Source organism: Phocoena sinus, chromosome 10, assembly GCF_008692025.1.
Source record: "Phocoena sinus isolate mPhoSin1 chromosome 10, mPhoSin1.pri, whole genome shotgun sequence".
Classification (NCBI taxonomy): Eukaryota; Metazoa; Chordata; class Mammalia; order Artiodactyla; family Phocoenidae; genus Phocoena; species Phocoena sinus.
In genome coordinates, this window is record NC_045772.1 from 26,678,706 (window position 1) to 26,694,147 (window position 15,442).

At 41.2% G+C, this 15,442-nt stretch overlaps 1 protein-coding gene across 1 annotated transcript in view; it reads right to left on the minus strand.

Annotated features, from left to right (window-relative positions):
* The window catches only part of PLXNC1 (plexin C1), a 142,446-nt gene that overhangs the window by 79,658 nt on the left and 47,346 nt on the right, over window positions 1-15,442 (minus strand). The window contains exons 5-6 of the mRNA XM_032646827.1: window positions 8,023-8,137; window positions 85-232 (exon numbers count right to left, since the gene is read on the minus strand). Of these exons, the coding sequence (XP_032502718.1) occupies window positions 85-232; window positions 8,023-8,137 (263 nt within the window). The remainder of the gene's footprint in view (window positions 1-84; window positions 233-8,022; window positions 8,138-15,442) is intronic.

Here is a 15,442-nt window from a genome sequence, read left to right on the forward strand (position 1 = left end):
CCTGGGCAATCTGGACTCAGAGGTTTCTCCTGCCTGCTTCATTTTGTAACAACAACAACAAAAAAAATAGCAGAGTCCACTTGCCTTTGTAGGTTGCTCTGGTCGGGATGCTGCAGGTGCAGGTCTCATTGGATACACTTTTACCCTTGCAGAGCATCCTGCCGGTGTCCACGTTCTGCACCATGCACTCCGAGTGTCTTGGAGAGAAGCTTCCCACCACAGTCACTGTCGTCTGTGTGGGGAAGAAATTTCAGGAATCAAATTAGTGGTTTTTTCCATCATTTCCATCCATCCTAGAGACTTAAATGAACTCACCTCTGACTTGCCATAGAAGGAGAATTTCTTAGATTGCCAATATAAAGAAAGAGATGTTTTGTTGGCTATTTAATTTGCTCTTTTGTGAATCGCATATTCATATCCTTGGACCATTTTTTCTGCTTTGTGTGTATTTTTCTTATCAATTTTAAGAGCTCTCTGTATAGTACAGATATTAATCCTTATCTGTCATATTTCTGACATATTTTCTCCTGATCTGTTTGTCTTGCAATTTGTATGTGTGGTATCTTTTACCCTACACAATGTGTTTTTATGTAATCAAATGCAGGGTTTCTTGTCTTGGTTATAAAGTTCTTCCCAAAGTCTTGCTTGTGGACAAATGTAATATTGTTCCACCATCTTTGTTGCTTTATTTTTTAAACTATGTCTAATCCATCTGGAATTTATTTTTATGTATAGTGTAAGATAAGGGTCGAACTTTATTTTTATCCAGATGGTTAATCAGCTATGTCACAACCATGTACTAAAAAAAAAATTCCTTTTCCCACTGAACTACTCCTTTTGTCATATATTAAATCACCATATACCTGCAAGCTATTTCTGAACTTTGCACTGTTCCAATTATCTATTGATCTAATTCTATTCCAATGTCATCAAATTTTTACTACTGTGGATTTAAATATATTTATGGCAACTGTCTCTATTTTTTTTTTTTTGCTGTACGCGGGCCTCTCACTGCCGTGGCCTCTCCCACTGTGGAGCACAGGCTCTGGATGCGCAGGCTCAGCAGCCATGGCTCACGGGCCCAGCTGCTCCGCGGCATGTGGGATCCTCCCAGACTGGGACACAAACCCGTGTCCCCTGCATCAGCAGGCGGACTCTCAGCCACTGTGCCACCAGGGAAGCCCAACTCTCTCTATTTTTATTTTAATAATTTTCTTAGCATTTCCTAGACATTATTCTTCCATATGAACCTTAAGATCATTTTATGCAAATGGGGTGTGGGGACTGTGCGTTTAACTGGAATTGTACTAATATATGCATTAATTTTAGGGGATTTTATATCTTCATGATATTAAGTATTCTCATCCAAATACATAATTTTTTTTCATTTGTTTATGTTTAGGAGGGAGGAGAAGAAGAAAGAAAGAAAGAAGAGAGAGAGAGAGAAAGGAAGGAGGGAGACATGGAGGGAGGGAGGGAGGGAGGGAGGGAGGGAGGAAGGAAGGAAGGAAGAAAAAGGAGAAAGAGGAAGAAGAAGAAAAAGGAAAGTTAAAATAATATGCCAATGGGAGACCACTTCTGCATCATGTGCATGCAGGGGATCTGGTGAGGAGGTGGGCTAAATTTTAGGAAGCTGGGACCATAGGAAGTGGTAACCTTATCACCCACGATGAAGAGTGACAGGTGTCCATCTTCTGTTATACTTCAGACCCCTGCCCAGACTCTGCACAGCCAGCTAAAACCACTGTCTCTCATCTTCTGATACGGTTGCTAAATCTCTTCTAGCCCTGGGACCGCACCCCCATCTTTCCATTTTCAAAAAATCCTGTTTCTGAGCCACAGGATCATGCTGGAACGCAAGTTCTTATACTGCAACTTCCACTGGACTGAAGTCCAACCCTCTCCAGGGGACCTGAACGTATTACTGAACCCCAGACCATCCCCAGCAGCTCATCTTCAATGCCTGGCTGAACTCTCACGTGTGCTTCACCCCTGCATTTCTCCCTGTACCGCACGTCTCAGCGCATGACCGTTATCACCTGTTATCCTGTACACACGTATGTCTTAAATTGAATTCATTGCTCAAACATCATAACAGAAGCACCGGAAAGCTTGTTAAAGTCCTATTTTCACTAGCTGTTTTAAATTTTCCACATTGCCTTCCAGTTCTCATATACATAACTGTAATCATTGCATTAATTTATTCCATAAACATTTATCAAGCTTTTAGGAGGTGCCACGTGCTACACAAGGCACTGATTACTTCAGTGAAGCAAGCAGCTACCGTCCTTGCCCTCAAGGAGCTTACAGTCTAGCAGAAGTGTGGGAAAGTCTGCTAGATGAAAACCGGAGGGTCACACGGGATGGAGATCATTAAGAGACGACAGAAGCCTGGGCTAGGATGGTACAGCAGAAATGGAAAGAATTGACAGCTTCAATATACCCATTAGAGGTAGCATGGGGCAGGACTGGAAGTGGGGCATGTGGATGTGGTAAGCAAATGGTTGGACACAGAGGTACTGTATATTGCAATGGGACACACGAGCAGGAGGCAGACCTTGGGTGGAAAAATCAAGACTGCAATTTTTGGATGTGTGTAGTTCAAGATGCTTGTGTGATAATTAAGAAGATATAATAAGCCTGGAGCCCAGAAGCAATCTGGGTGGGAGATAAAGGAGACATCAACATATAGATGGTTTATCAAGCCATGGGAGTGAATAAGATTGTCTATGGACAAAGTACAGAGTCAGAAGAGAGGAAGAGCCAAACCTGGGGCTGAAATAACTCCAACATTTAGAGTCGGGGAGAGAAGGAGCCAGCAAAGGAGGTCGAGGCATAGTCAAGAAGGAAGGAAGAGAGCATGGAGAAGGTGCGCCATGGAAGGTGATGGAAGACAGAGTTTCAAGAATGCAGCCAAGAGGCCAAGTAAGATGAGGACTTATAGTGTCTGCTGGAATGGCTCCATGGAGTTCAGTTTCAGGGGAACAATGGGGCAGAAGAAGTTGGAGTTGATCTGAAAATAGGATACAGTAAGTGTTTTCAAGCAGTGGAAGAAGAGGATAGCCAGGGAGTTGAAGGTATTTTTGTGCGACTTTGGGTTCCAGGCAAGCATGGTTAAAAAGCTGATACCTTGGCTTAATGAACCCAACGTGGGAATCCTTGCCAAGTTAACAACTCTTTCTTGAGTTAAGTTGGATAAAGAGGGAATGAAGACCCAAAGAATCAGATGAGATATGAAGTTTGAGTGTCAATTAGCTAGTAATGTCCATGGGGCCAAAGAACTTCTTGCCGCCTAACATTCTATCATTCTATCGACAGGCCTTACTTTATGTAACCTTTCCTCTTATTGCCAGTTTGGTTATTTCCAAGTTTCTAAGTCTATAAATGCCGCTGCAATAACATCTGTAAGCTTATGGGTTTTCTTTCAAATTACTTCTTCAGAAGCCTAAGCCTGGAATTAGTGCTTCAAGCAGAATGAATGTATTTATGACTTCTGAAACATATCGCCAAACTGCTTTCCAAAAAGGTTGTGTTAATTGGCATCGCCATCACTAGGTGTCAGCAAACCTTATTTTCACTTTAATTTGTACTTATTTGATAACTGGTGAAGCTGAACATACTTCCGTATCTATATCCAACCCTCTAAACCTCCTCTTGTGAGAATATACACTTCTGCCCACTTACTTTTTGGTGTCTCTAGATTTTTCTTTTTACTTTCTCCTAGCTTTCATATCTAGCAATTAATATTTTGCCTGTCATAAATGTTTTTCCTGAAGTATGTGCTTTAGTCATCTCTTATTTTTCCTTGCATAGATTTTTTTTAAAGTATATGAATATTTTTCTCTTGCTATTACAGAATGTATTCCTTCAGAGCCAGAAAATTATACTTCCAAATTATCTGATGCTCAGTTACTTTCTGTTAGGTTTTTAGATGAATTTCTTAATTAGCCTAAAATTTATTTTATATTTAAAGTAAAAAAGGTGAATTAAACTATGTTTCCACTTTGTAAGCCAGTTATTTCATCAACTTTCATGAAATAATTCTTTTGTTTCCTCTTACGATAATGCTCTTTAAAATTTTTACATCTTTTTTTTTTTTTTTTGCGGTACGCGGGCCTCTCACTGTTGCGGCCTCTCCCGTTGCAGAACACAGGCTCCAGATGCACAGGCTCAGCGGCCATGGCTCACGGGCCCAGCCGCTCCGCGGCACGTGGGATCCTCCCGGACCAGGGCACGAACCCGTGTCCCCTGCATCGGCAGGTGGACTCTCAACCACTGCGCCAACAGGGAAGCCCCAAATTTTTTACATCTATTTCTGAGCTTTCTACTCTATTCCATGGATCTATATTCCTATTTTTAAACCAGAGTCATGGGCCAAATTATTGCCACTATATATGTGTTTACAAGCATATGGAAATGGTCTTGCTTAAATAATTTTATTTTTTCAAGATATATCTTGGATATTCTTGACCAGTTCATATTATTATTCCAGATGAACTTTATATTAATTTTAAGACAGTGTATTCAAATTTTCACTGGGATGGCATGAAATCTAGAAAATAGATTGAGGAAGTAGTGACATTTTTATGACCTCTTCCCACCAAGAAACATAGTATATGTCTGGATATATTTAAGATGTTTTTCATATCTTCCAAGAAAATACCTTATGTGTCTTTGTTTTTATATTTGCTTATGCTTTTAATTGATAAGGTTTTCCTATTATGAATTATAAATAGCATCAATAGACCACTGCCTCACTATCTAATTACTATTACTGTTGCTTAAGACAAGCTGTTGCATAGCCAAAATCACTATTTTCGTAGCTGGCTTCAACATGTATCTCCTAGTAAAAATGATTTTAAATACAGGGTATATACCTCATTCTTCAAGTTTGTGCCTGAGTACTTCTGTTGTTTTTAATGAATGGGATCTTTTATTAATGGATGTTAACAGTTTGTCTTACATGTAGTAAGGTTATTGTTACTTGAATGTTTACTGAACAATTAAAGTTTTAAAAGCTAATATATTTAGATTTTATAGATACACAACCACTTAAGATTAGCAAATAATGATATTTTTGTCTATTCCATTCTAATAATTATTTCTATTACTTGTTTCTTGTATTACTACACGGGACACAACTTTAGAAACAATGTTGCTTGTATCAGTGATGGAATTGATGTTTCTGTTCTGATGTGTAAAAGAACATTTCTAGTCTCTCCTTTAGGAACCGTGCTGTTTGTGGGAAATACTTTTATTCCTACATTTTTTCTGTTTTTATCAGTATAAGCCATTTTTACTGACTGTTAAAAATCTCTTTATAGGTATACAAACATATAATTTTACATAATGCAAAATGAGATGTCACGCATCCCTTTTTGCGTTTGTCTGTGTGTATGAGGATTTCAGTTGTTTGTGTTTTTGTTTGTTTTTACTTGTCTCTGACCTTTCCTCCACCACATGAATCATTCCATCAGGGGAGCCTATGTTTACAACCTAGCATGAATTCTTCCATGTTTTTCTCCATGCTCAAATAACCATATAGAGCCATACATACATGAACATACACAGGGACATTTTTTGGATCAATACAAGATCATGCTATACATACTTTTCTGCATCTTGATGTTTTTACTCAACAAAATCTCATGAAGTCCCTCCAAGACAATTGGAATTGCTCTAATTCTTTCTTTTTAATGCCAATTTCATAACGAGGATGAGGATACACTGTCTTCTCATCGTCTTGTGTAAAGAGACAAAGCTTCTTGGAAACAGAGTCTCTATTATATGGGTCTTTTTTTCCCATACCACGAAAGTTACTAGAATGTTATTAGGTATATGATGGGCAGTGAGCAAACACTCTTTGAACCAAGCTAATAGATAGAATCAGGGAAAACCATAGACTTCCATCTCTATGGGTCTGGGATAAGGAATTATTTAAATAACCAAAGATCTAAGACTTTCAGGCAAGTCACAGCTAACAATCAAGATAGGAAATATTTTGAAATAATATGACCAAGAAATGGAGACTGACATCTTATCGCAATTACTAAAATAATCAGCCCAAAGTTGGGTTCAAAGAATAGCTTTACTCAAATTACTAAACTCGTATCTCCTTTACCTTGAGAGTGGTGGTTAGCTGGAGAGAGTGAGGTAATGGCTTTGTGGGAAGACTCTAGAGGGATTAGGGCAAACCACAGTGGGACTCAGGGTGGGGAAGAAAGCACCCATAGTTCTCTGGGTGGTAAACATTTTTTGTAATGTTCCAGACTAGATGTGAATGGTGATTAACTTACACTAGTGAACCCAAAGATAGGTCAGCAAATTGTGTAAGCAGCACTTTTCAGTCAATGAACAAGTTACTTTCCCTCACCTCACTGAGCCGAAGTACTACCCTTAACATTTTCAAAATGATAAAAGAAAGAAAGCTTTGTGTAATCTTAACTCATCGGAGTCCTGGGTGTATTCAATGATCATGGTATTTTCTACCAGTCTCTATCAGCACTAAAGTCGGCTATTCTGCAGACTGATAAGAGAAATAAAAGTTTGGCCATACCTATACTTAGATGCGTAAGCATCCTTTTCACAGAATCTATTCATTCTGGTGCAGGGCTGATGGAGGCTTGGATGAAGGCTTCGACAGGTTTTTTTTGCCCCACCCCCCACCCCCACCCATCCTCCACACTGCCACCCACACGAGGACAACAGACAGGACAAGTTATCTGACAACAGACAGGACAAGTTATCTGACAACAGTCAGATAACAGTCTGACAACAGGACAAGTTATCTGACAACAGTCAGATAACTTGAAATCCATGAGTTCTGATCAGTTATGACCTGAAAGCTTGATTCTTTTTATTATTTATCCCTCATTAAATGCTCTGGCTCTCCTTTACTAAATGTTAAATCATCTTAAGTGGTACGGTTCTTGCTATTTGAAATGGCAAAGTGTAAGGGGAAAGAGAAAGTGACCCATCTTGTTAATGTGGCATTCAAATAAAACAGAGTGAGCTCAGCGGACAGGTCAAGGCTGCTGATGGTGATTCTGTACAGTTATCCATAATACAAGAGCTGTAATTAGGGAGAAAATGTCTCCTTCCAGCCACCGAGACTGCAAGGCAGGAATTGCATTCTCCCATGGGGCGCAGTTGGTATGTGAATCAGAAAATGCCTGAATATGCTCACGTTGCTACCTTTCTCTCATCCAATGACAGGGCTGCTGTGCTGCCCATGGCGGTACTGCCATAGGAAGAGCCCATGGACTTTCCAGGGAACACCCCCCTTGCGATATTCACTGCCCACGTTGCTTTCTCTCCCTCTCTATCAACATCACCTGAAGCCATGCACATAAGACAGTTGTCAAGAGAAGTCTGAACACATCGGGAAAAGAAACCATAAAACAACAAAATTCGACACTTAAGACACATTTAAGGAATCTTGACCATGAATCTGAACTTGTTTTTTTTTCTCTCTTTTTTAATCAATGTGGGGTTTTTTTTAAAGATTTTTTTTTTTTGATGTGGACCATTGTTAAAAGTCTTTATTGAATTTGTTACAATACTGTTTCTGTTCTACATTTTGGTTTTTTGGCCACGAGGCATGTGGGATCTTAGCTCCCCAACCAGGGATTGCAACTCGCACCTCCTGCATTGGAAGGCAAAGTCTTAACCACTGGACCGCCAGGGAAGTCCCTATCAATGTATTTTTCTGCGACATTAGTAGTCCATCTTTTCCTTAATTTCAACAAATAAAGGTCATCTTTAGCTGCGTAAGATGACAAACTCCATGAGGGCAGGCCCATGACGTGTCTTATTCTCTGCTACCTCCCCATCACCTTGCAGAGTGTATGGCATCTGGTGGACACTAAGTATCAGTTAACTAAATGAGTTTGATATTTTGATAATGAGGATCCCATAACTAAGCTTATTTGACCACTAATGGATATTTTACACACAGAAGGAAGCTGGCGTCAGTTGTGTAAAATGAGACAGTAGAGACCAATTAAAAATCTTTCCTCTTACCTTATCTTTACTGCTTCGAAATAGGTAAATTTCAGGGCACTTTTTAGCTCCAGATGAAATATCCAGCCAGTTTTCTGAGTTCTTTAAATGCACACAATCTTCTTTAAAAGTACACCTATCAAAAAAGAAAAAAAAAGGGGGGTAGCAGCAAAGCAGCACACATGCATCAGTTAAAACTTTCTCATACTTGGCTTCGGTTCAAAATGCCAGGCTTTATATAGTGGATTACTGATTTCAAGAGAGAATGAGAACATGATGCTAAAACCATGAAAAGCAACAGGAAACCAGCAGAGCATTTTTTCCATCATGTCTCAGAGCAGAGAACAAATGTGGACATGTTGAACTTAGACTCCCGAGCCATCTCTCGAGATAACATTGCCAAATACATCCAAAACACAGCGTCTCCTGCATTCTACAATTAAAGAGCCTCCTTCTAGAAAAACCTAGTACAGAACAGCTCAAGAAAGGGTTTACACATTGTATACGTTTTAGGTTTGCGATTCATTTCTAGAATATCAACCCATTGTGTAACTTTTTTTGTTGTTAAAAAAAAATGAAAGCGACCGTTTTGTGCTTTGCAGTATGATAATCAAATAAACATATTGCAAGGGCAGCGTCTTCCCAAGAACTTGATAAGACATTCCAGAACCATCTGCTACATAACATTTATTTCGACAGATGTCAAATTATATCAAAAGATACTGGGTAAAACATTTGCCAGGGCCACTTTGCCACGTCGGCCAGCTCAGAGGATGCCCCCAAATAAATGTTAAGCTGGGGTCAGGGCCAACTACTTTTTTTTTTTCAGGGCCAACTACTTTGATAAACACCATCACAAGCTGAAAGGTGAGATCACCGCTTTGCTTGACGCCTGTCTCTGTCACTCTAGGTCACGTGAACTTGGAAACTCTTGCCTCACCAGCAGGGCCGCCAACTTAACAAGAAGAATGAACACCAAGGGCCCTGTGATTTCCGAATGGTGTTGGGCTCCACAGAACATCCCCCGAACGGTATCAAGGAAAAGAACAAAACATCTGTTACCTCTGCCTCCTCAAGGCCCAAGGTTAAAACGAAGGGGTGGAGGAGAACTAGTGACAGTAAGTTTTAAGAAAAACTGAAAATTCATGAATCATGTGAGATTGAAAAGCAACTAAATAATAACCACATTCAGCTCCGGGGAGTCCCTGAAAGGATGTGAGTGGAGTGAGGTGTGGTCCCCAACAGTGCATTTGACTTCACAAGCATTTTATTTCTTCTTCTTCCTCTTCTCTCTCTCTTTTTTTAATTCTTAAGAATTTAGGCCCCATGGCTTCATCTTTGAGCGCTGAGCTAATTTGAATATGACAAAAATAGAACAGGAAGCCAGCGAGTTTCATTAACCATCACCCCCAAGTGCAGTACTTCCAGCATGTCATCATATTCTGCCATCCTGGGGAGCCCTGCTTTCAGGGAGCACATCTGCGCCCAAACTCTCCTCCACCTGTGTCATCTCCTTCTCCTTCTCAGGACCACGGGGACTTTCATCAGCAATTCTCCAAAGCCATAAATTCACCTGACCCTTGATGACTAGTTCGTCCATCACAGACATTCAGTTCAAATTAAACCTCCTTTCAACATCAGGGAGAGTTTGCGATGGAGGCACACGTACGGCTGGATTGAAACACGGGATGATGAGGTTGGTTTCCTATTTTGTATTTGGAAGTGATGATGACTGTCAAAAACTACCTGCCTCTCAGAGGCATTCTGGTTTGTCTAAGGCACTTCCTCTGCCTAAAAAAAGGCAAAAAAAAAAAAAAAAAAAGAGAAAAAAGTCAGTTCTAGAGTGACTGGCGTACAAATATTTTTGTAGGCTCTTAATACTGCCTGGGAGTCAAGGCCTGAGGCTGCCAAAAAAACAAGTGTAAAATATTTCATACAAATAGTGCTACAATTTGCCAATCTGTAGGCAGAAAACGGCAGTGCCACTGAATTATCGCTCCCTTTTCTGAACTCCTATGGCATCTCTTGTCAGCACCACACATTTGGGTATTTAATCATATGCTTCCTCGAGTTACAACTTAACTGTTTCATCTGTCTACGTCATTTCCCCCCAAGTAAGCTGTAAGATCCTCAAAGGAAAGGAACGTGTCTTCAATATTTCTTCTATAAATCCTTCAGTGCCTGGCAGCATGGTATGCAAATACTAGGGTTTCAATAAATAGTTTTGAATGAATGGATGAAACATGAAATCTCTACAGGTCCTTTCTGTAGGTGATTTTTCTTTCTAGAGTTTCCTTATGATTTATGTCTGACTTGTACTTGCAGTCAAGAGACTATCTTTAATGTAAGCTAAAAGTTTGAATCTGGGGCCAGAGAGGCAACAAATTAGAAGTTGAGGGTTTCAGTTTGTCTTTTTGGGGGAAAAAAAAAAAGAAGAAAAAATATATAGAGAGAGACCTTTCAATTCCTATTTTGTATAAGGTGAAAACAAAATTTAACCATGTTAAGCAACTAAACATAAATTCCTGGTTTATAAAACACCTCTGAGATTTCTAAACTCTCATTCCTTGCTTCTCACCAGCTGAAAAATAAAAATAAAAAAGCAAACTGTGACACCAAGAATGTATAACCAGATGGTCAACCAACAACATCTTATTACTTCTCCAGTACAGCAGATTATAAAATCTTCACGACAGCACGTTACCCACACAGATTTCTTCAGGAGGGGGAACAGATCTTACAGCTCCCACGTTTTAGTAAACAAAACCAGTTACTTTGAAATGGTCCCTTTTGAAAGCCATCACTCTTATTCCTACACCTCCACGAAAGCAACGGTCAAGTGCACAGACAGTTAAGCCTTTGCCCAAATACAATTAAAATCTCATTGTCAGACTCGACTCTCGGTGAGGCTGATCCTCAATGAAGCCCTCTCAAATAGGCTGATTTCTTAACTGGCTTCATTACAATTTCTTCAGGCCACAGACAGGAGGAAAATGGGATTCAAATTAGAATGAGCGCATTCTGGAAAAAAATGGCAGAGATATGTTTGCTTTTCTTATCTTATGCTATTGCCCCACTCTCTACGGAGGATCTCTCCAAAAGTCCTACGCCTCCCAACCAGTATTTTATTTTCCTAGTCCTTATTTCCAGCTAGCTCTCTTGCCTACAAAATAAGGCCAATGTGCAGACACTAGCCTACTTGCAAATTAGGAAACAGAGCCAGCTCAAATGCAAAGAAAAAAACTGCCTGAAGAAAAAAAAAAAAATCCCCAAACCCAAAAGTTAATTTAAAAAAACCTTTGCTAGGTTAAAGAACCGTGGATGCAATTTAGTGAATGAAACTATTTAACAGGCTTGTTCATAAAATCTGCTGTAGAGCTTAATCTAGTCAAAATAATAAGAGTTTGAGACTGTCACACTATTCAAGTACGTGGACCAACCCTCCCAGACCCCTAACTCGTAACATTCATTCAAAACCTACCCCGGCCCCGACTCATGAACAGGGAGATCCCAGACACTTGTCTCTAGGTTTGCTGTTTGGAATTCAGAAAGCATTTGCATACGGTGGGTTTGCTTCCTGAGTTTGTGGAAATCCGTCTAAACCCTGATGTCCCTGAGTAACTACTCCACCATGTACCTGCCTGGAAGGAACACTGCCCCATGCCTGGCACTGTTCCGAGTGTTTACAGCTAGTCTTCCCCCATTAGTGCCCACAACCACCTCATTCTACAGGGGTGAAACGGAGGCTCAGAGAGGTGCAATAACGTGCCAAGGGTGCACAGCTCCAAGTGGCTGAAGTCTGGTTTCAGAGCCACACGCTTGGCCCCTCGGCTACAGGGCCTCCTGTGAGCCCTAACTGCCATTTAATAAGGTGCACAAACACAATGACATTTAGAGTTCCTCCTGGCTTCCTGGGGCCCCAACAGTGGTTGGAGAGGGGGCTGTGCCAGGATGAGGCGACAGAGATGAGGACCCCAGGAACAGATGAATAGAGAAGGTGAGACAGAGCATCCAGGACGAAGAGGGGAAGCAAGGATTTGGGAGGAAAACAGGGGCGGGGTGGGGGGGAACCTGAGAGGCCTTGAATTTTCACACATCGCTAGCCCTGAATACAAAACATCCAACTAGAGGTTAAAATTCCAGGAGGCCCCAACTCACAAATCTATTGTGTTCCAGAAATTTGCTTGCAAACCATCTGTTTGTAATATGGAATACACTTTTCTCCCCACAGAAATAATGTTATAAACAGTGATTAGGTCTCCAGGTTAGCCCACAAAACCTGTTTATCTGTAATGTAACTTCAGTTCTATCTATTTGCCATATAAGAGTAGCAGAAAACAATGAGATTGAAGCCATTTGCATCGTATAGCAGTTTTTCTTCTTTACTTATTTGTGTTTCTGCTCAGCTGGTAGTCTGGGAACAGCGCCCAGGTGGATCGACTTTTAAATTTATTGTTACAGTATTGTATTTATACAGTATTTCTAATTTTTTTTTTAATGGGGATGGCTTAAATTATTGTTTTCATGCCAACATAAAGAACAGGGAGACCCACCTCTGGAAATGAGCTGAAGTTTCCAGGCAGGTGAAATGCCCATGGGATGGGCTGGGGGACCCTGAGAATCTATTAGGCTAAAATCTCTCGGTAAGAATTTAGCACTTACTGAAACTTGAAATAGAAACTCTGAACTCAGAAATGTAACTTCTACTTCCTGCCACTCGAATTTCATCAGCATCTTCTAATCTAATTGTTCACCAAGAGCAGACAATCCCTGAAGTAAACTGATAACTAAATATCTGGTAATTGGCTTGAATGGGAGCCGTGGTGTGACCTGTTCCAAAGATTCTCTACCGATACAGTATCAGAAAACTTTTAACAAGGAAACCATCCAGCCTCTCTCTCAGGAAACAGGAGACTGTATCCATCCTGTGGGTAGATTTTTGCCACAAGAGCAAAGGTCTTCCGCTAAGTGATTTGAAACAGCTGTCTGCATTTTTCAGAAAGGCACGGAGTCCAGAGGAAGGGCCACGTGGTCCCCAGAATCAGGGGGCTTTCATTAATGCTGTCAGGCCACAAGATGGAGAAACCAATCTCGACTGAAAAGAAGAGAATTGGAAGTCACTGCGAAAAACTAAACTCTGAATTGCAGGCCTCCAGAGTCAGCCAAGGGGGATGCCAAAATACGAGACCAAAATAACTTGCCGGGAAAGCTAAAAAACTGAATTTCAGCTCCAGTGATGAAGATCCAATCTACATAAGAAAATGATGCTAATAACAGAGACAATTTAGAAGATTTGTTTTTTTTAAGTGAAAACACCTCACCTGCCAAGAGACGTTCTTTCACATGATTTGATCCACTTATCCTTCACAAAGCTATGAAGTAGGTACAACAAATTTCCCTGTTTTACAGCTGGGGGAAACTGAGGCACGGAAGCCTCCATATTGTTTTCCCAAGGTCACAGAGTTAGGAAGCAGAGCGGCTGAGATACCAAACCAGGCAGTGCAGCTTCCGAGTCCATGGTCTCATCTCCTACCCTGTAATGCCCCCCATAAGGGCTCTCACTCACTGAGCCCTCCCCAGGGGCCAGGCACTGTTTCTAGACTTTCCGGGACTTAACTCGTTGATCCTACAACCACCTCAGGGAGTAGGTATTATTGTTATCGGCTCCATTTCAAAGATGAGGAAACTGAGGCATGGAGAGGTTAGCATGCTGTGAATCTCAGCAGTCTGGCACTGGTATCCATACTCTTACTACTGTGCCAATGCCTCAAAATTTTCAAAGGTTTCCGGCATAGCAATGTCATAAATGCCAAGATAAAAGTAAATATGTCCTCCCAGAGCTTGGGCCCTACGGGAAAATATAGGTTTTATTCCACTTCTCAGCATTTCTCAAAGTGTGTTCTTCGAGTTGTTTTAGGTGTTAGTGTTAAAGGAAGGTCAAGAAATTTGGGAAACACTAAACAAAATTAATGGTCTTCTCTATTGCAGGACTTCTCAGAGCCTTGAATATGCCTGTGCGCTTTGTAACTTTCCAAGACAGAAACGGATGATGCACCATCTTCCAACTTTTTTGTTGAGGGATTAGAAGTTCTAGCCACGCACATTGGGAAACACTGCCTGATCTCAGTTAATGAGTAATAATCCAAACAGAAGATCAAATTAGAAAACTTTGGGCCTTTTTTTACTCTTTTTTTTCTCATCTCTCATACCAGTTGATTGTGACCTATTAATTCCAAGCATTTCTCTATACTATCTCCTGCAGTCCGCCCTCACCCATCACTTCTCACCTAGGCTCCTGCAGCAGCCTTCTGATGGGTCTCCCTCCTCCCTGCCTTCAGTCAGCTTCCAAAACAACATCTAGGTATTCTCAAGGACAGAACTGATCACACCACTTCCTACTTGGGAACCCTCAGTGGCACCCTTTCACTTACACCAAACACCTCTACCTACATCACTTTCATGACCGGGGCCTAGAACACACATTTCCACACTCATCTCAGTACCCAATACCATGATCGAGCTCCTGCTTTCCTCTCCAAACTCATCCCCAGGCAATCATGGGTTGATAAGTCTGTCTCTCTATTTAGCCTACAAGCTCCTAAATACATCGGTCGCTAATATCTAGTACGTGGTGCCTCACAGAGAGCAGTTACTTAATAAACACATGCAGTGAAAACTGCCCAGCTCTTCCTGGCATGTGCAGAATGCCCCAGGGCCTGCAATACTGGTGAAATGGTGTTCCTAGTTCAATGTCACCTCCTCCACATCTACCCAGCCTCCAGGCAAAGCAGTCGTGCCCTCCTCTGTGTCCCCATGGGCACCTTACAAATGTTACAAAGCACAATGCATTGGTTGCTAATTGCCTGTCTCTCTGACCAGACTATAAGATCCCCAAAGAAAAGGCTAACCTTATTCACCTTGGCACCCCCAGGGCCTAGTGCCATATCTAGTATTCCTTCTACAAATATTGTCTGAGTGCCCACAAGACATCAAACACTGGGCACTGGGGACACATGAACGCCTAAGCCAGTTAAAGCTTCCCTCTTAATGAGCTTATATTCTGTCGAGGCACACAAAAACCAAATAAGCAGACAATAATTTAAATAGTTTCAAACTGAGGTAAGTCTTCTGCAGAAATCAAAAATATAGCAGGAAGGAACTACTTTAGATAGGCTGGTCAAGAAAGATAGCATTTCAGCTCAGATTTCAAGGATGAAAACAATCCAGCCACATCAAGAGTAGCGGGAACAGCATTCCAGGCAGAAGGAACAGCGTGTGCCAAGACCCTGAGTTCACTGAAAGCTTGGTCTCTGCAAGGAACTGATTAAAGACCAGACTGGCTAGACTTCAGTGAAGGAAGGGGAGAGTAGAGTGGGTCTGCCAGTTACAAGCCAGTGACCTTGGGCAAATCACATGCCCTCACACTTGTGTCTCCGGCTTT